At 32.5% G+C, this 23751-nt stretch overlaps 2 protein-coding genes across 7 annotated transcripts; one reads left to right on the top strand and one right to left on the bottom strand.

Moving 5' to 3' along the window:
* Positions 1-1402: 1402 nt before the first annotated feature.
* Positions 1403-6763, bottom strand: LOC128190045 (CD2 antigen cytoplasmic tail-binding protein 2 homolog). 2 transcript variants are annotated; one of them, XM_052861923.1, is made up of 4 exons: positions 6561-6763; positions 4190-4311; positions 2148-2706; positions 1403-1912 (listed from the first exon to the last, which is right to left on the bottom strand). In XM_052861923.1, the coding sequence occupies exons 1-4, from the start codon at positions 6718-6720 to the stop codon at positions 1707-1709; spliced, it is 1047 nt and encodes a 348-aa protein (XP_052717883.1). In that variant the 5' UTR covers positions 6721-6763; the 3' UTR covers positions 1403-1706. The 2 variants fall into 2 exon arrangements, with proteins under 2 accessions (XP_052717883.1, XP_052717882.1); XM_052861922.1 differs by having other exon boundaries at positions 1549-1915; positions 6561-6762.
* A 371-nt stretch (positions 6764-7134) lies between these two features.
* LOC128188742 (SANT and BTB domain regulator of class switch recombination-like) lies at positions 7135-22192 on the top strand. 5 transcript variants are annotated; one of them, XM_052859980.1, is made up of 23 exons: positions 7135-7196; positions 9336-9550; positions 10413-10584; positions 10993-11062; positions 11160-11200; positions 11318-11353; positions 11804-11995; positions 12110-12168; positions 12327-12421; positions 13023-13088; positions 13235-13321; positions 13523-13588; positions 13746-14061; positions 14368-14528; positions 15014-15028; positions 16648-16768; positions 17086-17212; positions 17313-17391; positions 18480-18550; positions 18965-19047; positions 19694-19785; positions 20126-20180; positions 21979-22192. In XM_052859980.1, exons 2-22 carry the CDS (start codon positions 9383-9385, stop codon positions 20169-20171), a joined length of 2163 nt encoding a protein of 720 aa, XP_052715940.1. In that variant the 5' UTR covers positions 7135-7196; positions 9336-9382; the 3' UTR covers positions 20172-20180; positions 21979-22192. The 5 variants fall into 5 exon arrangements, with proteins under 5 accessions (XP_052715940.1, XP_052715944.1, XP_052715943.1 ...); XM_052859984.1 differs by lacking the exons at positions 7135-7196; positions 11318-11353; XM_052859983.1 differs by lacking the exons at positions 7135-7196; positions 15014-15028.
* Positions 22193-23751: the final 1559 nt, after the last annotated feature.

Raw genomic sequence — 23751 nt, 5'->3', positions numbered from 1 at the left:
ATCTTGCATTTAATTCTTCTTTCCCTTTAAGAGACACGAAACATCGCGATATTCATCAACATAATAAACATTTGTTGTTGTTCTCTTTAAATGACCGTTGTAAATGTCAACAAATTATATTTTTAAAAAAATTGACACGGCTTCTTTTCAACATCACAATAGTTATCAAAAGCAATATGCTAAAAAGTACAAAAAAGGCAAAAATGAAATTGTGTATTTCGCCAAAGAAGAATGGAGAAAAACAGGGTGAACTATTGATAAAATTAAACGCAACGAAAGAACGAAACAAAACGCGTTATGTGGATAGTTTGCGAATGGGAAAACAAGTACGCAATGCTTCAATGAGTTATAATCACATTCATTGCGAAAGATAGAGTATAAACCAAAAGACTTGAGCAATTGCTTAATTCGTCAACTCATAGTGAATGCGGTAATTATAACGTGCTCAAACATCAACTTCTTTTATCACGTCGAATACGTTAAAAAAGCCGGAAAACGTCAGATATATCGGACTGGCGTGTCACTTATCAAATCGCTAGAAATCTTTGAAAACGTCAGATATTTCGAACTACACGAGGATGATTGATGCTCGAAGCTGAGACTGGAATATGAATATCGTATTCAGATCTTTTCATCCCAATATATTACTGTACTTCTCATTTGCAGGCGAACTGAAACTAATGTACCGGTATTTTTATTACATTGGATCGACATAAGTGATTCCCCTAGTCCACGTACAGGTACCCCTTTGAAATCTCAACCTCTCTAATATTGTAGAATTCATGTGAAACAGACAATATACGCGAATAAAATTAAAATATTAGTTTTGACTAGATCTTAGTTATATAAGAATAATTGTTCTAATTACGCAACTTTTGCTCTAAGGTGGTGAATTATTTAGCATTTAGATAAAACTTGTCTGTGTTTCTGTCAATGTTCACGTCGCGTCCTTTAGATAATGTTATGTCAGCACTCAAACTTCTGCATCCTATTTGTGATATTCCTTGTTAGCGCTGTGTAGGCCTGATTAATCTCTCCACAAAGACAAAGATCCCGACCGTGTCCTTGGCCCAAAAACCTCGCCAGGTTCGGACCCATCAATATTACTGCTCGTGTGAAGGACAACAACTGGTAAATTTTCAAGATGACTTGTGTTAAAGAAAGTTAACTCTATTTGATTTTGACATTTAATCTACACCTCTCATTTTTAATGACAGGTTGGTTTACCCTGAACTGAAAGTTATACACTTGATTCGATAACATAATTACAGCGCACCGTGTAAGGTCAAACGAAAGGGCAGGAACCGTTTATCAAGTTCCTTCTTTAGAAGGATTCATTTCAAAATTTTAAATAAATCTTTTTTTAAGTGGTCTTTATACCTAGATAATATGTAATACAGTGTTAAGTCTGATCAGTTTGTATTTATTCTAAGCTACCTTCTTGGTCACGTAAGTGAGAGTATTGGACATATAGGCAAACACTGATGTAGGTCTAAAATATTTCATGAAAGTTGATACCGAACGACTGGTAAATTCAAATATACACACACCAATGCCCAATAGTTTTAATTCCTTGAATGTTTTCATTCCTTGGAAGTTTCCCAAAAATCACTATGTACAAAAATTGATATATGAGCACTCTATTCAATGAATATTCAGACAATGAGATATGTAAAAATGTGACTATTGTTAAGGAAGGGAGAGATCTACGTGTACAAATCAAAGTCAATCCTCTTGGAGCTGTAGAATGGTCCGTCCGTGTTGGAGGTTTTCCTGACGTACACTCCGTCCGGGAAGTAGTCCTCCTCGCTCCACTGCAACATCTGCGCGCTGGTGAACGGTCCGTGAATCTCCTCGTCCTCCGTCTTCCACTTGTACTCCCACATCACCTCACTGGACGTAGCGACCAGAACTTCTGGGAGACAGCAAAGGGAATGGAATGTACAATGTAGCATATAATGAATAAAACAAAGGACAGAGATTTATCTAATACAGTGTATTCTGCTTTTGCAAAGCATTCTTGTAAAAAAGAAACATCAAATTGACAACTGTATTTTGGCCAAAGATACATCGAACATCATTAGTTTTTTAAAATAATTGAAAATCTTAGTTACTATAAACTACAAAAGTACAAGTATTGCACATACCAGTTTTTGAACTACTGTTATTTTCCTTATGTTCAGATTTTGGTTCCTCACTGCCTTTGCTGCTGTCTTCTTTAGTACCAGATTCTTTGTCAAAATTTTCTGCAAACATATCTAATGCATCATCATTGTCCATGTCTTCAGGAATTTCAGTTTTTGATGGTTCAAATTTTTTCAACAAGAAATTCACTTTTTCATATGTCATTTCATACACCTCCATGTTGCCAGTGCTCATAACTTTATCTGCCAACTCTGTCAATTTCAGAAAATTCTGTTTGTCCTCCTCCGATGGCCCCCCAGTGTCGTTTGGTGTTTTCTGTTTCTTGGCTTTCCATCTCTGACTGGACGATTGTATCTTCCCCTTGTTACCCCCGAGTCGTTTGAGAGCTTTAGCAATGGTTTCACCAGGTTTTAAAAAGGATAAGATTTCTGTGTAAACAGCCTTTTCATCAAAATCCTCTTCGTCATCTGACTCTGAATCACCCATCTTATCTTCATGGTCTTTTTCTTTTGCTTTGATTTTGACCCAGTCAATATTATCGATCCAGTTATCTTTTATTTCCTGCAAAAATAGAAGTCTCCTGTACCGGTACATTTACCAATGATGATTTTTTAATAAGCTTGTAAAAGATCTTTTGATTATTGTATCTTTACATCAAATCTATAAAAAGTCAACTCAATTTGCAATTGGAAATGGATTAAAAAAAGCGAATTATTAAACTAGTGTTGATTTTTAAATTGTATCCATTAAAATTTTGTCAAATGCATATTGATAATGATTAAGTCTTTAAATATTCAGTTCTGGGTTGCAATTGTCGTCAAAGACATGACAGTTTTAACAATTATGGCATTTCCCTTTCAAAATAAGAATAAATTTCTCTTTTTTAATTTTATTTGTTTTGCCTTGGAGTAGAGTGTTTCGACATGATTGGATGAAACGCATCACGTGATTGCCTTGCGAGTTTCTTTAAACGGCCAGAGTCAAAATATATAAAGCTACATGGCGGAGGTAACGTTATACCTATTAACTGATTTTTCAAACAAACGTTCGACCATACCTTTAATTTTTTAAGCCCCAAAATATTTATAGAGTGATTCCTCTTTGTGACATAATATCACAATCCTAAAATGGAATCCAGGTTTGCACAGACGACTGCATGACGAGGAACGGAAAAAAAATAAGAGAATTAAGTTATGAATTTAATTGTTTTATTATCATTTGTTTATTTATATATCAAACTTTAGGTCCTCGACAAAACAAAACACTTATTAGGTTTGTTACTGACTACAGAAATTTGTGGGGTACTAAAGTCCATAGAAGGCAAGGCGAACCTGAGCCTTCTATTGAATTTGCCAACCCCACAAATTTCTGTAAACAACCAGTAACAAACCTAATAAGTAATATTGTTTTGCCTCAGACTAGAATGTCTCAACGTCATTGGATGAATAGCGTCAGGTGATTGCCTTATAAGTTTCTTTACACTGCAAGCATCACATATGACAACATGGCGGACGTAACATTATTTGAGCTGATTTTTATAGAGTGACCCCCCCCTTTGCCCGTGACATAATGTTATGACTCTACAATGGCATCCAGGTTTGCACAGACGACTGACGAGGAATGTAAAATATTAGAGAATTAAGCTATGAATTTAATTGTTATATATTATCTTTTGTTTGTTTACATATCAAACTTTAGGTCCTCGAAAAAACAAAACACTTATTAGGTTTGTTATTGACTGTTTACAGAAATTTGTGGGGTCCGTAAAGGCCATAGATGGATTATATGGATTTTACGACCCCACAAATTCTGTAAACAGTCAATAACTAACCTAATAAATACTAATATCAGCCACTATTAGCACACAATGAAAACAATTTTTCACAACTTGCATGAATTAGGTGACACGTAAATTGAACAAAATACATGTTTTAATAATCCTCTGACTTCTGTATTTTCTTGCTTTTAAGGAAGAAAGAAATAATGTTATCATCCAAAAAACAATTAAAATTTCAAAGAAATTGTTCCTTAAAAATTTATCTACCTTAGTTTTGTCGAAAATGTACATCCCATCTTTGTCAAAGTGTCCTTCTTCTAGTTCCTCTTTCATGTTGAAGGGAGTTACTTTAATCCCTTCATAGGAATCAATTGTAGTGTCCTCTTGTCCTGTAAAAGAGGAGCACCAGCTTAAGTGGATGTAGTTTTACTGTGCTTTATGTACAAGGCAAGCTCTAGTGAACAATACAAGAAAAAAAAAATAGTTAAAGCTATAACGATAACACTGTATGCATATACCTAATACACTTAACAGAAATACGGTAGATGGACAAGACATTTTCTTTACATGTTTTAACATGTGGATTAAAGTAGGTTTTCCATAGAGGGCAGTTATCAAAAGCTCAGAAGAGTATTAGAAATTGAAAAAAAAAATCAGTATACCTCTTTGGCACAAGCAAGCACAAACCAGCACAACACACCATCACACAAACACAATTTGCACAAACACACTATTGCACTAATGAAACTTCCCACAAGTTGACAACTCCCCATTTCATTATCTAAGACACACCTGACCAATGTACTTATGCTAAGAACAAAATTCATTGAAGCACTAACACAACACTGCACAGTACAACCTGTATGTATTATGCAACTTAACCCAAGATGCCATCGCATTGTTATATTACATCCTGTCACCCTAATGCATCTAATGCCAAACATAATAAGATAAAAAGATCAAGGTAGATTTAGAACCTCAATGATGAAGCATTGGGCACGACCTTTTTCACAAATATTTTAAAGCACACATTTTTATATACGGTACTATAAATGTAGATAGGGTTTCTGATTGGTAATTAAGTAAAATATATAAGACTTAAAAAATTTCGGTGTACATCAACTCAAGCAAAAATTTGCATGCAATTACCATCAAATTGAAGAAGCTATTTTTTAAGGTAAAAAATCTTGGTGTGCAGAGACTTTAACAATTGCCACTGTTTAGTAAAAACATGTTAATTTGCCCAAATTTAACAAATAAGAGAAGTAAGAACTAGTGGTACTAGTGTTGCATTAAAATACAAGTCAAGTTTACTGTTACAGCCAAGTTAAAAGTTATACCAAGTCTTCATATTAAAAGCCACATGCGGAACGGCATAGCTTCTTTTTCCTTGGTGGGGATAATATCGTCATGTCCTGTTACTAACGTAATCACTGGGAGGGGCTCCTTTCATCATTCAATGTAAAACACATGCTTGAAAACTTGTCATTTACCCAACTTAAAGAAGCTTTTGTATACCGGTACCCAAAATCAATCAATGAAGTGATTGGTATAGATTTGTATTGGAGGAATTCTAGACGTTTCAGGACCTGAACGTTTCATAACCAGCTGATAAGATGTTTGGAACTAGGACGTTTTGTGACCTGGATATTTTGGGACTTGGAATAAGACACTTCTCAGGACTTGTGAAAAAATAATGCTAAGAGCATTTAAATGTATGTTTGTAATAATTTTTTATTTTTTATGTAAACGAATAAATAAATTTTATCATGCATTGTGAGTGATAAAAGATATGCTTACTTCAACCAGGTACCTATATACTAATTAGTATATATGTACCCGCTTCAACATATTATGTTCTTTTTTATTTATTTTCCTTTTTTGATATCGGTAAATAAGAATGAAAATACTGCAGCATGTAAGGAATGATATAATTTTTTTTTTACTTCTAATAATAGTGTGTAATTGTGTATATATATATATAAAAGGCACCGATATGCTTACGGTTAGTTAGCGTATGCGAGACCACAGGGGCTCTGTTGTCAAATAGTGGAGTTCTTAATTATTTGTTCCTGAAGACAAAATTGATTTAAATTGGTATTCTTATGTGTATTTCTGTGTATTACAATAAAATCATTCACTGAAAATCCCCAATCCAATTATGATAAAAAAGGAGAACAAATTATAGTATATAATTACTTAGGCCTTAAAAAAAAAGTTGTGTGTTTAGGGTAACCCTACCTTACCTACAAAAATGCCCCGATCCTACCATTTTTAGATGTCTGTTTTTATCCGATTGTGATTTTTATATCATTTCTATTAAAAACCCATTTTTAAATATGACACAAACAAACATTATTAGGATTCATGCAGAAAAAAATATGATAAAAAAAAAGACACCTATTGAGCACTCAAGGGCGACTCAAACATCTAAGTATTAAACCACCAACAGCTGACCAAGAGGAAAATATGTTGCCAAAAATAAAAAAGAAACAAGATGTTTACAGGAATATTAAAATCATTAAAATTACCGGGACAATTGTGAAACTGACTGTTTAATGGTTGCATTTCTTTAAGCATGTTAAATGTGGCGAAAAGAAGAGCAACTCATCAGAAATAAGCAAACTTCAACTAGAACCTTCAATGTCATCCTCCGGCAGAATTTCATAATCTTGGCCCGTCTCGTCCTCTTCGTCGCTATCAAGGGAATGCTTTTCTTTGAAGCGACTTTGCTTTTCGTCACTGGTATCACATATATCGCTTATACTGCTTTCTACGTCCAATTTTCGTTTCGACATCGTTCAAAAATCAAACCGGAAATGGTGCAACAGGTGCGCGTTAACTTGTTCCATAAAATCATACTTCGGCGCCATAACATAGACCGATAGCCGTTTAAGAAAATCACTTTTTATTGTCAATTTGATTTCTTGTCATACTTGTGCATAGATATGATAAAATAAATATTAGGTTTTCTTACAGACTTAATCTCACACGAAGCAAAATCAACTGACTTAACTTTCTCATTTCTATAAACATTTTTTTTTGAAAAAACGAAAAATATCATTCATCTTTAATCATTTCAATTTTGTTCTCTTAGAATTATTTTGTAACATTTTATCCAAAACAAAATGCACAATTAAATAGTTATACCTCATTTATTATTTGATTGATTTTTTTTAATTTATTCGTTTTTATAGATATATCATTAATAAGATTGTTGTTGAAAAATGGCCGCATATTCTTGGTTACCGTTCAAAAAGTCATTTTTAAAAAGGTACAACTTATAAGCAAATGTGATGCAGTTAGGATTTACCTTTATATATTTTTATATATCATGTGCTTTGTTTTCCCAGCATGCTGTTTATTATTGCATCTGTAAAGTTGCACGCACTATTCATATTGAGATGAAGTTAAAAATTAACATTATTTTCATTTAAACACTTTACAGTTAACCATGAGCCCATTAACGTTAGTCTTTATGTCCCTGATTGACTCCACTTGTCATCCAGATACATTTTTTAAAATTTCAAACAATACCTTGACGTCATGTTGGTGGAATCTGACATTGACAATTTCCGTCAAAATGACTGCTCAAATTTGAAAGAAGAGCAGTTTAAACAAGATCTTGGACTTTGGGCAGTATATGAAAATATTATGTAAACGAAGTGGCTGTTGGACCATGCACATATTTAACACACTGCAGTTTTATTTTTGTAGAGCAATTTCTTTGAAACGCACACAGAAGGGTCTACTAAAATCACATTAAGCCAAAGTTAAACTAAACGCTGCATGCTCAGTCTACATTATGAAGTTTCATTTGTAAAACACACAAGTTTTGTCTTGGGAAATAGCTAAAGAAAAGTACATAATTCCAAGAACTTTTTATTTCTTCTTTCAATGCTTAATTATTTTGTAACTTAATGAATTTTCTATTTATACTTTATCAAATGTCTAAAAAGATTAGTGACTTGATGTTAAAGATTTTATTTTATTTTCCATGTAATAATTTGATAAGACATATGTTAAATTAGACTTATTTCCTGATCAAAGCACTGTTGAAACTTATCTGGTTTGCAAAGTCAAACAATTTCATTTAAGTTACTTTCTATTAAAAACTTGGAAAGTTTTTTATAGATTCAATGAGCAATAAATATAAAAAAAGCGCCACTCATTTAATGAATGAGTTAACTTTGTTGAACAAATTGGTGACCAATATGGCGATGCCTATGCATGAGCTGGAAATTTTTTTTTCAGCCCTTAGTACCCCAATTCAACTTCTATTTTTCACTGATTTTCGTGTTACCATTAAGCCTCGCTTTGCAAGGCGGGCTTTGCCTGCCTCTCGCTGCCCACGGTATAAATCCAATTTGATGAAGGCGGGTCTCCTTATATTTAACTGTCTGGTCATTGGCTAAAAGATATGAATACATTGAAAGTAAGACTTCAACCAATTGGCTGTATATTTCGGTTGAACACAACAAAGCAGATCCTAGGAAAAACAATCTTTCGTTTTGACAGTCTATGAATATCAGTGAGCTAAAATCTCTTAGCGAAGTGGAAGAAAGGAGGTCAATATAAATTTGACAGCTTGTTTTGATTGCCAACTAGATAGTAATGTCCCATAAAAATTCCAAGCTCTTTTTAAAACAGCTCTATATTGAAACGACATGTTGCTGAAGAATAGCTCTAAAATATTCATTATTCTCACATATTTCTATAAATCTATAGGGAGAGCTTTGCTCATGAGCCCTCTTGGCTGCAATAATGTAGCCCTCTCCGATTTTTATATCTGATGTTTACTGGAGAGGGCTACAATTCCAAAGGATCTCCATAATGGTGCAAAAATATATTTTTATTGCGGCTGAGTTCGCTCTGAAAAGATTGTTTTTGTATTTGACTTTCTTGAGACAAAATGATTTTTTAATTCAGGTTGAACAAACTAACCATACATAAATCAAAACCAGATAAAACACATCAGCATGTTTACCAGTCATATTTTTCAGCAGCCATAATAGTTCTCGCGTGATTTTATGGGATTTACGCTTGGAGTTTTGATGGACTTGATAAAAAAAAATATAAAAATTTGGGAAAGGGCTACATTATTGCAGCTAGAGCCCTCGGAACGTGTAAGATGGTTTTGCACTCTATGAATAAATAATTGAATTTGAGCAAAGATTTTTTTTTTCAATTCATAATGCACTCTATCAGGGAAGGATATTAGATAGAATGGTAAGATGGCTATATTATCCATTAGGCACTTATGATTATGATAATCAAATGTGATTGTAATTCAATTTCTTCAGATACATGCATTTGTTAATGCAAGTTTTATCATTTCCTTTTAAAAATAAAAGAAACTTTTAAAAAGCATTTATTTACTACATGTATCTTAGTCATTAATATTATTTAGCAGGGGATGTATGAAGTAATCTTGACAGAGGATATATGAAGTGATCCTGAATGCCAGTGAGAACAGAGGAACATTGCACCATGGAGCCCTCATCTACTCTGGGTGTTGCCCTGGATCTGATTCTTAAAACACTAATAGCTTCACAAGATTTCACTAATCTTCAAACCAAAAATTGGGATGCCATAGCAAGGCTTATTCCAGGATCAACTCCGGGACAGGTATTAAGGAAAATTTATTTTTGACACAACATAATTTGAAGATCTTAACATGATTCTTACTCAAGAAAATTATTCTGTTTACGTATGTAAAAAAATCAATTTATGATTGCTAAAGAAACCGTTTTTTCCACTTTGTTTGAGACATTTTAAAAACTCTTTTATCAAAATCAGCATGAAATTAAGATTCAGGCTTTAGTAGATAAATGTTGACACAAAATCACAAAATAGCATGTGTCATTCATTATAATTAAGGTACCTTACTACACCTAGACTTATACTTTTTTTAAAAGACACTACGTCACAAGATAGCGATTTAAATGTTTTGTGAAATTGTTTGTATCAATTGATTTTGTTGTGTATCACCCTCGCTGAGTGGGTAAAGTATCGGGCATGTGAACTGCAGATTTTGAGTTTAAATCCGCCCAGGGCTTTTGTTCATATAGACTAAACTAAATTTTTGAAAAGATAATTTTTTATCCAAAATTGCATTTTTTTTTTGTCTTTTTGACTTATTCATCTTATTCATCATGCTGAATAATGAGAAACTATTTCAAGGTGTAGTGAGCTACCTTAAAATCAGAGTGGTCAGTTACTGTACACTAACATTTTTTTTTTCACCATGGCTTTATTAAAAATTTAATTCACTAATGATTAAAAAGCATGAAGTGACTTACTTTGGCAACCAAGATATGTATAGATAATCTTGAAAAAACATTCAAGGTAGTAAACTTAAAGGAGTGGTAGGTGGCAACAATTTGTATTCAAAACTTTGAGGTTCTTTCAAACAACACACAATTTTCTTACATGCTTTTTAAAGTTGGTTTATAGTATTTGAAATTGATTTTTAATGTTTCTGAATTAGATTGCAAGGCGATATGAGGAGCTTTTGTTGTCTGGAGATGTGTATGCCATTAACCAGCTGGAGAAAAACTTTGCAAGCTCAGGCAGCTCCCCTCAAATTAGTCTCTCGGAACCTGCAGACTTAAACATTAAGACAGGGAGCAACGGTGGTCCAGGGTCTGCCCGACAAAAAGGTAGGCAACTCTGTCATGTAATCAGGAAGGTAGGCTTATCTTTTGATACATTCAAAAGGTACATGTAAGCAAGTCTATCAATTAATCAAACAGGCAATAAACATGGTCAATCAATCAGAAATTTAAGGCAGGTAACTTTACTGAACTTAAAGATGTGCAACTTTGTCACTAAACCAAAAAGGAAGGAAATTTGTCAATGACCACAGCTTAAGAATTACAATCTCAAGTTATTTTGCTTTAACTGATAAGCTGTTTAACTACCTGTAGAATTCAGACGAAGATTTGTTAAGTGATGTTGAACAATAAACTTTCAATTTCCTATTAATTATTATTAAGAATTTATAGAGCGCTCTATGTATTATACTCTAAAGACCAACATTCACTTACGTTGTTAATTATCATATTTAGGAGACAAAGATGACAAAGATAATACAGATAACAAGAATAAACTGGGAGGTCGTAAAGCCAATGATCAAGGGTGAGTCCAAACTGCACTGGAAAAATAAGCATGCACCTGCAGAAATATATCAAATGTTTATTTATTCCACATGACTACATGTCAATATTTTTTGTAGACCAATCATGACAATCCATGTTTGTGACGAAGCAAAGAACTGTAAGTTTTTGGGGGTTATTTCTTATCTGGTATTAAACATTTTGGAAAATGAAAATTTTGTTGTTTTTAGCATTATTACTTTGTAGAATAATCAATGTTATTTGTATTGAAATGAAGCCCCTGATCCTAAACAAAACAAGACACAACTTGCAGGTATAATTTGAAAACCCACCCATTTCTTTATCAATGAGGAGTTTGTTTCTGCCCTATATAACATGCTTGACGTTAGCGTTGATGCACTGTATACTCTGTTTCTGAAGGATTCACTGTTGATCTGTTACATTTGTCTGCCACACAGAGAGTTTGATGTGACCACAGTTTTCTTTGTATCCAACCACAACCCAAAAGTTATTTTTCTTAAACAACAGCAATCTTAACGTATATGACTGTTCCCCTCTCTAGTCCTATTAACAACCTGAAGGCAAATTCATTTCAAGGACAATGCCAGAGAAATAGAAATTACATGCAGTTTTTGTACTGCACAATCATATATTCATTTTTCTATTATTAATTATTATTTCAAACCATATCTCAGTCTTGTCTAAATGACAAAATACTTTGCATAAGTTGTATTGAATTTTTGTAAATGTGTGTTAATTGCAGTGAAGCAAGATTTCCACTGCCCTCGTGACCTGCTTGTTCAGGAAATGAAGTACTTTGCAGAATATTTGTCTACCGATGCCCAGCGTTGGGAAGAGGTGGATATCTCCGTACATTGTGATGTTCAAATATTTGATTGGTTGATGAAATATGTTAAAAGGGGTGCAAAAGAACCACCAGAAAAACCCAAGCTTGGTGAGAAGCCTTTAAAAATTTTGCTTAAAAGTTTTTGAATAAATTGTATGTTTGGTTGTTTAATTGCAGTTGAATTTTATTAAGAAACCATAAAATGTTTTCTCTCTATTCCAGAGGCAAATAATGTAATATCAATCCTGATTTCATCAGACTTTCTGAAAATGGATACTTTGGTAAGAGATTTTACAAACAGCATACGCAACAAATAGATGAATGAAAAAGTTACATTTTTTTCAATGCGGTCGTTTAACATATTGATTAAAAACATGACTGTATAAAAACCACAACCAAATACTGATTTTACAATATTTTTTTTTAATCTCTTTCTCAGGTTCAGGAGTGTATTGAATATTGTCATGAGAATATGTCTGCCATTGTGGCAACTCCCTGCAACATGAATTGTATCAATGACAAACTTGTCGGAAGGTAAGTCATGTGATTAGGGGTGAATACAATGTGATTCTATATTCCAAAGACACTTACATCAATTTTGTGTACTGGTAGATTATTATAGTTATAACTAAACAACTTGCCATTATGAAATAAACAATAAAGTGATATACAAAATCACATCCGAAGTAAAGGAAATTGAAACCAAATAGAATGGATCGTATTGAGAATTTTTCTGGTACTTTACATCCCATAGATAGATCCTCTAGGAGGAGGAACCTTTCAACCTATGATATTTTCAATAATGTGCCTTTATTATCTGTAGTCTTTCTTCAAGTATTTGGACCCATTGAATCTTTTCCAAGCTGTTCATTCACAGTAGTGGTAGGAATTGAGATATTTAGGTTTTGGACATTTAAAATTTCTTTTGATAGTCCTTCAAAGTGTAATACATGTACATTGTAGAATAACTTTTTTGAGATATATACACATATTAATGTATCTAAAAGTGGGGTGGGGGGCTATAATGAAATGTATTGAAAGCTACCCCATGTAGGAACCATGTTACTTAGTTTAGTGTGACAATAAGAATTATTTCTGGTACTGATGATACTGCAATACTGTCTTAATTATCTAGGATAGCTGATTTGTTTACTCACAATGAAGCAGATGATATCAAAGACAGAAAAGATAAATTCAAAAGGTAAATCTTCAACTTTTTTCTCATGATTTGTACATTGTATGTCAAAGAGTCAGAATCTGTAATAGACCATTATTATTTTTGCATCCAGATCTTTTCACTATTTGTATCTCTGAATTTAAAAAAAAACCTGTTGCACTATTTAACAGTAAACTTTTTGCCAAGAAGTTGGAGAAGTTGTTTGATTCTGAGGTTGTGAATCCTGATTCACCTAACAATGCTTCAACTTTGTTCAGGTAAGAATGTAGTGCGTGTAAAATATATGTTGAAGTTAAATTTCAGATATATTTCAGAGTGACATACATGTACCAATGCCAGTACTTTAAAATCAATACATTCTTATTTCGTTTTTATTTCATTTAATAGATTGTCCTCCTGCTAAGGAGTAATAGTTTTGACATGATGAGTTTAATTCAGTATACAAATTTCTTTTCTAGGTGCTCAATTTGCAAAAAAATAATGACACAGGATTTGGAAAAGAAAATCAAATGTATGCCAAGCAGGTAAGGAATCAATAATTTATACAATGATTACCGTTAATTAATTTTTAGGAAAAACAATTGCAAATATTAATTGATATACCAAAATTGAGCATCGATATATGACATAAAAAAATACAGTATACAATGTAAAAAGATTGCATTTACTTGTTGCTTATAGAATGACAATAGAAAAGCGAGGAAAACTGACATTTTGTCACACAAAGGACCAGAACTTTGATGTCAATGACTACTTACTGGAACTAAAGGGTCAACTGAAGTCTTGGCGGGACGTGTACTGGAGAATCTGGGGGATGATCAACCACCTCACCTGTACCAGGTGTAAGGAGATCTTCCCCTGCAGTGACTTTGGGCACTGTAAATACCACCCCGAACCTCCCAGGTTTGACAATGAGACGGGGGTCAATTCCTGCATAGGAACATATCCTTGTTGTCATCTGAAGACTTTACGCTTCGATCCAACACAACAGAATAAGGTACTGTGTTTACACATGTATATGTCTTAAATATGATATACATGTAGTATTTTTTATTTGTCATCAAGCACTCAATTTTGTAAGTACTCGCTCAACTATTTACCAGTACATGCAAATTAAAATTCTTACATTCTTGTATAGTATTTTTAGGGATAAATGCTTTTTAAACTGTTCTATATTTTACTTTTACTTATATTTTGATTTCAACAATTCTAGTATGTAATCAGAATAAATCTCTACGATGCACATCTGACAGTTACAATGTTTGTTTCTAACATGAGAGACTTATTCTGCTTGCTGTGTCAGGGTTGCCGAGTTAGGGACCACATAGTGACGGCTGTGCAGACGGAGGTGAACGGCTCAGGTGAAATAGATCTGAGTAAATCGCCTCAGAATCGTGTGTACGATGACTTACTGTCACATAGGGACATAGTTTGTGTGCCATATCAAAGACTAACAGATGCCAGGTACTGTGTGTCTTACTTCTGTACAGGTCTTGGGCATGTGTAAGGGGCGGGCTGGTGTGGTGGATTGGTTTTAACTCTGTTGGTCTATATACCTTCTCGTCCTCTGATATAGATATATGTATGTTCAATAATACTAATCCTCTGACTGATGAACTAGTATGTTTATACTATATATTTTACTAAAAATAACTTTAGAGTCAAACTTCTTAAAATTGGTATATAGTGTAAAAGATTTCCTTTAAATAATTCTAATATTAAATACATACTAAATGAATTTAACAAGATTGTGTGAAGACAGTGGAAAAATGTACTCAGAAAAGAATGCTGGTAGTTAAGATTTTTCATTTAATCAGTTTACAAAAGTTACATTCAAATAACTGTTCATTTTACTTCTGAGTAAGAATTCAATATTTAAAATGCAATAAAATATATGTATCTGTAGTATAGAGGAAGTAAAATCTGACTGTGAAGTAAATATATTATAGATTTGGATCTGGAAGGTTTGTTGAGTGAAATTTGATATAGCCATTCAATTTTTTGTTTAGAATATTTATTGCGTTCCAAATTCAATAGGTGTGTGACATTGTTGCTTAGGGGAAGTTTTTTTGTGACATCACTAATTTTACAATACTTTGTTACTTTTTGATCAAAGTACACAGATTTGATTGGCGATTTCCATTTTGCTTTGTTACTGCTTATGATTCATCTCACAGCTGCTAAACTACATTGTATGAATTAAGTTATCCAGAAAAACAGTGAAATCTGATACCAGAATCTAAAGACATCATGATTTTTTTGTATCTTTTATTTGTAACATAGAATTTGACATTCCTGACTAGATATTCTAACTGGATTTGTAAATATCCAAATAGATATTTTGGGTGAAGGATTTTGGATCGTATAAGTTCGTGTAAATATACTAGCCACTTCGATTTGATTTTCTTAGACATTCTACTTTTCAAGACAAGAGACTTTCTAAAAGCATGAACATATATATATTATATAGTTGTAAAAGACATTTCAGTTAAACCAGATATTTTGCAGAATTTCCAATGTAAATTTCATATATATCCATTATGAAACTACTATTTTCCTTTCTCCATCATAAATTTGATGATATCATAATAATTGTGGAAAGTTAATTTGGCATCCATTTTGATCTAAGAAGCTGCCATTTCAGTCCTCTCTATTCAGAGTGTATTTGTAAAATATATGCAAGAAATCATCAGTAGTAGAGCTGTGTAATAAATTTACCATCATTACTTGTCAATACCTTGAATGATAAGACACATCCCATTTATAAATATTTTTTTAAAAATTAAATCATGGTACAAATACAGTATTTTAAATCTTTGGCTTTATTGCTTGAATCATTTTATCTTTCACTTCCGATTTATTTTTTGTTTTAATCTTATAAAAATATGTTTTCTATTTTATTTTCTTTGATGTTTCATTAGCATTTTTTAATAGGAAATACTTTACAAACTTCTTTCCATGCTGCTCTAACTTTTACTAGTTAATTATAAGATGCTGGTAGAGATCCTTTGGAAGCATGTCTTGATTATTGTCTAAATGTCATCAGAGAGATGATCAAATCTAACTGTCTAGTATCTCTACATGTAGACCTGACATCCTGATTGTAGTCTTTGTATGAGCACAGACTAATTCTCTCGTTCAGCAAGTCATTTCTTTTCACTGGAATGGTATATTTCTCGCTTTTATTCAGCTGCATGTCTCTTTTTCAGCATAGTGATTCTTAATACTTATAATTAAATTTTAAATTGAAACATAACTTTTGTAGCATGAAATTTCTATTATAGTTCATTACTTATAGTATAAATATATATAACCATGAAGTAAGTTTTCTGTGCATGATTCTATATATCACTTTAGAGTGGTTCTTATATATTCAACCATGCATGCATACTTGTAGTTGAAAGTTAAAATTTACTTGCTTAACTTAACATTGATCATTAATAATAATAATGTCAAACAATGCATGAACATTTTTTACATACATTTATATTAATACATCAATTTGAAAGTTAAATGATACCAAAACCCCATTTTTAGATCTGTAATTCTAAGGATAAAATGTAAATTTCTGTCTGTGATTTAGTGAGTTGGACTTGAATGTGTTTGAGAATGAAGAGTTTACCACAAGGACAAAGAAGGACCATGGTATTGCCATACACCCATCTCTCATGTCTGCTGCTGATGATGAAAAGAAGTCAGGAGAGGTTCGAGATGTTAATTTTCTATATCTATATGTGCAGTTTCTAAAAACTTTCATTCTTCAAGCAGCCATGCAAATATGGCTCATATCTGTACACAATGAACCCTTTGGTAGATTACAGCATTGTACTAAAAGTATTCATGAAAAAAATGGAGGAAATGAATGTAGAATTATTTGCTAAATACAGTTGTTATTAAAAGTAATCTAAATTAACAAAAACCAAACAAGTTATTACTTTTAGTAATGGATCTTTGTAAGATGTCATTGAGGTGTTCAACCTTTATATAAAGATGTTTGATTGTTGACCGTGGTATTTGACAGTTCCTGCGCCCGGTGCCAAGACTGCAGGCCCTGACGGTGGAGAAAGAGCTGTCATTTGAGTATGACGACATCGGGATGGGTGAGAGTGACGATGAAGTTGGGGATGACGAGACTCCAAAAGGGACAGGTCAGATTATATGGTCACTTTCCAGTGAAGTGAGGATGTTGTGTATTAGTTCCATTTACCTTTACATCCTGGGGAATATGAATGTATTTTATTTTATTAGGTCGGAGAGCCAAAGGATTCCGGAGGTCCAGAGTCACTATTGATCCACAAGCAATTCTACTGGATGCTCCTGATTTTGAGTAAGTGTGTACTATTGAAAAAATAAGGCTGCATGACTATCAAAATATGAATAATGTATACATACAGTTGTAGTCAGAGTTGGGGTCAATTACTTTGAAAAGTAATTAATTACTTTCAAATACATTGACAATTTTATCAATTACTTGCAATTACAATTACATTGATTTTTTAAAATGTAATTAATTACTCTCAATTACTTTGATAAATGTAATTAATTACATTTCAAATACTTTAGTTTTATTTTTTTTAATTTTGAGAACATATACATATATTAACAGCATTAAGATATACAGAGCTTTATGTACGGTTATGTTTTTAAAGGTTGTATACCGGTAGTTCAGTTCAGATCAGATTTCTTGAAAATTTCTAGAAAAATTTTCTTTAACATTAAATTCATTAAGTACCATTGAGTTCATTTTTGGTTCTGAGTAATATTTTCACTACAGTGAATTTTTATTCACATATTAAAACTATGTTTATTCAGAAAGTACAACTTTTGGCAATAAAGCATATCAGTATATAAATAATGATTGCTATAATTCACAAGAATGAGGTATTTTGACTCCCTTAAGTCTAAAATCAATGGGGGTTTTGGGGTATTAGAGGAGTTCACACCTCCACAAAATTAGATCTTTACCTATTGCCCTGGGCAGTGTGTTATGCTGTATAAACATATGAAACATTATGGGACATTTAATTATTGTATAAACAAAAGTCCATGCCAAACATGTATAAAATCTATTTATCATTATAAAACACCTTTATTATATTTTAAACTTGGAAAAAAAGTAATTGAGATGTAATTGAAAAGTAATTGAAAATACACAATATTTTTGGAATGTATTTAAATACATTCAATTACTTGTAATTGAAGACAGACTCAATTACAAATTACTTTCAATTACTTTGAAAAATGTAATTAATTACACTCAATTACAAATACTTTTTTCAATTACCCCATCCCTGGTTGTAGTAAATGGATCCCGGTGACAAATTTACCAGGTGGACTGATATGTTTATATTCTAAGCACATCTTTACAAAGAAGACATTGTTATTTTTTCAAATATGTTCTTATATTTTTTCTAGCCAAACCAAGAAGTCGACGTGGGACACTGGTCGCTCCATGAGGTACAACCAGGACGCCCAGAGACAGGAGGGTCAGTCAGCAAAGTCCTTCCTGATTAAAATAATTGCTTCAAAATGCTCCATTTCTCTTGTATTCTTATCCTGAACTATAATTTAATAAAATTTCTAAATTGAATTTAAGTGCAGCGCCAAAAGTCTACTTTAAGTTATTTTTATAAATTGCATTCAACAATCTTTGATAATTTTGCTTTGAATGACATGCTTTTTTCTTACTGCAAATTCTTTTACGACTGTTACTGTGTATTTGTTGACTTCTCAGTGCAGAATATAGCCTTTCAATTTCACCTATAACATAGAAAGTGTAATGGTTTATGCTGTTATTCAAGTTGAAATTGTGTTTATTAGAGTCAAGTTTTGCTGTACATAATATGCCAACATTTAAAAAAAAAAGGTATTCAAATTAATGCCAGTAATTTTTGTAACAGATCATAGAAGAATGAAAGATATAAGGCATTACTTGACCCGGCTTAGACTTAACCCAGATAAAATAGATAAACCAAAGAGAGAGGTAAGTCAACAATTTTCTAGCATTGTTCTCAACAATATTATTTAAACTTTTTAGCTCAGTACACAAGCCAAATAAGGATGGGAGGTTGGGGATGGGGTGTAGGATGTGAGGCATGGGGTCCAACAGTTAAGGAAGGATCAATCTTTGCATAGAATTATTATGAAATATTTCATTCTGAAATAAGGCTGTAATTTGTGAAATTGATTTGGAAGTACTGGTAATCTTTTATGAGGAGCTTCCATGGAGACCTTTTGAGAAGGGAAATACCGGTATTTTCAATACTGAAAATTTTTATGATAATTGTATTCTGAGTAACAGAAAGCAATTCTAAAATTGCTGTAATATGTACATGTATGTGATTGTAGTTAGAACAAAGAACTCTTAATCCCATTGTCAAGGGTTCAGAAAGTGGCCACAATAGAGGATCAATCTACATGCGTTTTTTTGTAGTATTAATATACTGGTAAAGAAAGTTCCTTTTCAAAATGATAAAGATGGCTTACTGTGAATTTTGCAAGCAAGGTTCTAGAATAAAAACTACATGTAATTTGTATTTTAAGCCAGTCAAAGGACAGATTAGCAGTAGACTGTTGTTTGTATTACAGTAGGATATAACTGATACATGTATTTCCACCTATTTTTCCAGTTTGCTGGAGGTGCTTTTAGTCGCTTAGAGGCTCAATGGAAAATCAACAATTTGCAACAACAATCGAAACAACAAGCCATGAACTCCTTCAGGTAACCTCAGCTTGAATTTGTCAATGTTTCCAGGCTTTAACAAGAGCCCAGTAATTTTTGTGCTTTGTAACTCCCTGATTGAAGCTTGTGATAGAATTGTTCTGAAGCGCTTTCAGTATGATTTGATGTGAGTAGGAGATGTATTCTGGTGTTGGTATCACTGAGTAAAATTTATCTTAAAGCATGGTCACTGTAGAAAAAGTTCTGTATGTTTAGTGATTGCAAGTAGAATTATTTTGTACATATATTAGGAAACTTTCAATCTAACACTTGATATTGATACGTAATGTAATAGATTATGTTAAACATGATAATATGATGCGCTGTTATTGATGATCAGAGGTCGCGGCGGGCCAATCAGACGAGAGCGGACATACATGAGTTAGCCTCCACAGGTTTGGTGTCATCATATGCATGCATCTCTTTTTCCTCTGTGTCATTTTGCATGAGTCTACACTCTCTCATCATCTGTTCCTGACCCTTCATTCTGTTGATGTTTTTGCTCCTAAACTCTTGACATTTGTAAATAGGTTTAATATAGGGCTGATTTTTACCCAGTGGTAGAGCATACAAAATACCTTACATATAATATTCTTAGCACCGGTATTAATGATTGACCAAACCCTAAAAAATCCCATCTGTTGTGTTTCTGACATTGTAGATTTATTTTTCAGCAAGAGAATGGTCAAATTATTAATATAATACCATAGTAGATTTCAACCTTTGAGTGATATTTGTAGTTAAATGTTAATGAATTTTCCTTAGTTTTATTAATCTTAATAATTATAAATCCCAAAATAAAAAAGCAAAAAATGCTTTATCTTTTAACAAGTTTTTAATGATGTAAAGTATCTTTTAAATAAGTATGTAATTGATAAATAATTTATCCTGATGCTTCATTAGTATGTCAAGATTTAAGAGGTTACAGTGTATATTCATTAGCAGTAATCAATTTCTTTACAAAAGACACTTTAATTAAAAAGTTTAATGTTGGTCTTGATTTGTTTGAATGCTTATTACAGTATATAACCATTTGGTTATGATTAAAAACTGTAACTGTTGTCATTGTTTACTTTTTATTTTCCTTTGATTTTGCTTCATACAATAAAACTCGCTTAGTATGAACACAGATATAGCGAAATCTCGCATATAGCGATGTATTGTAGAGTGTCCAGCAAAACTCTTAACAAATCCTTGCAAAATTTAACAATACCGTAATGACAATTTCGGATATTGTGAATTTACGGATAAACCAAATTAGTTTTGAGTATTATAGAGGTAAAAAATTGTGAATTTACGGATAAACCAAATTAGTTTTGAGTATTATAGAGGTAAAAAATAACAAAATTTTGAACCTTTAAAATGAATTTCTTTACTTTGTCCGAAATAGCAATAACATTTGGCATGATAGTTTGAATGCATTTATTTTCACAAACATCCTTCAATTTACAATCTGATGATTTTAGGTTTTGAAAAAATGTATATGTATGTGTCAATGAGCATAAATAGTAATCTTATTGAAGAGAACATGAATATAGGGAATTCCCTATACTAATTATTACAAAATCGTTTTAAGGATAAAACAAATTACAGATATATCAAAGTAAACCCACAGGCCCCTATGATTTTACTGTAACTGAGTTTTACTGTACCAGTACTTGTTTCAGTTTTGGATTCCTCTGGCTCCTGCATATAAAAAAATTCTTGAGCATAATTAAATAATAATTGAGTATCTTTTGATGTACAGTTATCTACAAATATGCCTTATATCTCTTGAAACAAGCTTCAAATATATTCTTATACTAAAAAATACTATGCACTGGTATACATGTACATGTATTTAAAAAGCATAACTGCTTCCTTAATGTAATTATGATCAAGAACTGATGCAGAATTATTTAGGCAGAGCCTTACTTCTACCAAGTCTGTCTGTCTGTCAGTCTGTTTACCTGGCTGTGTGTGGTTGTCTGATTCTGTGCAGGATCTGGCTTTTGACTTTTTAATGTAACATGCTTGTTGTGGTTCCCTGACTCCTAATTTATTGCACAGTGTTTGCATTGCACATGATACGTACATTGATGAGGATTGTGAAATTATCATGTGACTAAACTAAGTAAATGTCTCATTTTTGGTAATGTTTTATAATTAATCTTTTAAGGAGTTGTTTGAAAAATGTGGGTTTTTATTTTTCAGAGCTAAGCCAGTCCGTTTCAACCAAATTAGAAACTCCATATCTTGACCTGTTGCCTAGATTACTCCATATAAATCAACACCAAAGAATGTGGCCTTGTTTCTCAATCAATATACTTATAATGATTTATAGATACGTTGAATTGAAAACTTTGTAATCTTAATAAAACTATGAATTTATCTGTTATTTTATGTTGAATTTAACTTTAAAAATAATTTTAATGTACAGGGGTATTTTTTTTTTATTTTGCAATTTTATTTGTGATAACATGAATACTACATTCATGTATAATGGTTTTATGTTTTTATCTGAGGCAATGCATTTATTTATTTATTTATATATCATAATTGAAGTGTGGTGAAATAAAGTCAAAATATTTAGAAACTTTTGTGTTTATTTTTTAACTTGAAAGAAATAACTAAAGACTCATGTACATAGGTGATAATATTACTGTTGTGTGGTTGAGGTACAAATAAAATGACATATATATGTGCAGAATGACCCAACCTTTCAAAAGCATGATTGTTCACTATTTAAACAATGAAATGCTTTCTTTGATGATTCATTCGGGTTATGAAGGTAGCGATTATTGCAGAAAAAATACAAAACCCGCGTTAGCGGGTTATGTAAATTTTTTCTGCAATAATCGCTACCTTCATAACCCGAATGAATCATCAAAGAAAGCATTTTATTGTTTATATTAACATCTTTCTTTTAGCTTATTGAAAAATTGATTATGAAAAGTTAATAATATTACCTAAATTACTGTTAACGTACTTAAGTACGTTGGCTAAAAGAAACAGCTAAATCGTCTCCTGTGAGACTTTGAGTCTGACATCGTCATGATTATTTTGTGCAGTCCGTGATTTTTCCTAGGTCGCTGTAGGTTTGGACCAATCGATAAACAGGGCGTGTCGATATCTGTCATGTCATTTTGTCAGTTTCAGCCGCTGTTGCTTTCGACCAATCGATAAACGGGGCGTGTAGATTTCAGTCTGGTGAGCTATGAATTAAATATTAGTTTCCGTAAGAAATAAAGGGAATTATACTTGGTAGATGTAAATATCACATGTCCAAGGATCATATTGCTCACCCGGGGATCTATTCACAAAAATTCGTACGTTTAATCGTAGACGTAAGTTTGACGTAAGATTTTTTCGAAAGCTTTTGCTTATTCACAAAATATCGTACGTGTGACGTTACGTCAAAAAACAGTCGTAAGTTTACGTCTACTACTGGGTTGACGTAAGTCTATAATTGATATGTTTATAGTTGAGTTATGGCAGTTCTAGGGACTACCTTCATTTTGTCATAAGCAAAATTAAGAGAAGAAACCCCTATATGATAACGCGCTATGGTTTGCCATGAAAAAACAGTGCCGGAGATCCTTTTGTATCCCGTATTGCAAAATATGTTAATGGTGGTTGAAATTCATATTTCTTAATCTTATTTGAAGCTCAGTTATAATCATTCAAGTATATAATCCAAAATCACCATTAAAAACCTTACACATATTGGAAAAGATATATGTTACGCGACAGCAATGCCTGTGTAACGACGAAAAGTGACCCTCATAGAATATTGACCGGGGGTCATTTTTCTTCGTTGTAGAATACTTGGATTACATGATAGGAATTATGGCCGGTGGGTCATTATTCTCCGTAAGAGTTGTAGAAAAATGATCGTGTAGAATATCGACTATATATTATTATTATTATTGTCTTTAGGGTGGATGCAGGGGTGGTGCTGGTTGCGGGCCGGGGGGGGGGGGGTTG

The sequence above is a fragment of the Crassostrea angulata genome, chromosome 6, assembly GCF_025612915.1.
Source record: "Crassostrea angulata isolate pt1a10 chromosome 6, ASM2561291v2, whole genome shotgun sequence".
Classification (NCBI taxonomy): domain Eukaryota; kingdom Metazoa; phylum Mollusca; class Bivalvia; order Ostreida; family Ostreidae; genus Magallana; species Magallana angulata.
This window is presented reverse-complemented; position numbering and strand designations above follow the sequence as displayed.

Excerpts from the sequence above, each read along its gene's own strand:
- LOC128190045 (XM_052861922.1), bottom strand. The coding sequence starts at position 6,720 with ATGTCGAAACGAAAATTGGACGTAGAAAGCAGTATAAGCGATATATGT. Across the intron at positions 2,707-4,189 it reads ACATTTTCGACAAAACTAAG|GAAATAAAAGATAACTGGAT; the intron begins GTAGATAAATTT and ends CTATTTTTGCAG. Across the intron at positions 1,916-2,147 it reads TAACAGTAGTTCAAAAACTG|AAGTTCTGGTCGCTACGTCC; the intron begins GTATGTGCAATA and ends GCTGTCTCCCAG.
- LOC128188742 (XM_052859980.1), top strand. The coding sequence starts at position 9,383 with ATGCCAGTGAGAACAGAGGAACATTGCACCATGGAGCCCTCATCTACT. Across the intron at positions 13,089-13,234 it reads AGAAAAGATAAATTCAAAAG|TAAACTTTTTGCCAAGAAGT; the intron begins GTAAATCTTCAA and ends ACTATTTAACAG. Across the intron at positions 13,322-13,522 it reads AATGCTTCAACTTTGTTCAG|GTGCTCAATTTGCAAAAAAA; the intron begins GTAAGAATGTAG and ends TTTCTTTTCTAG.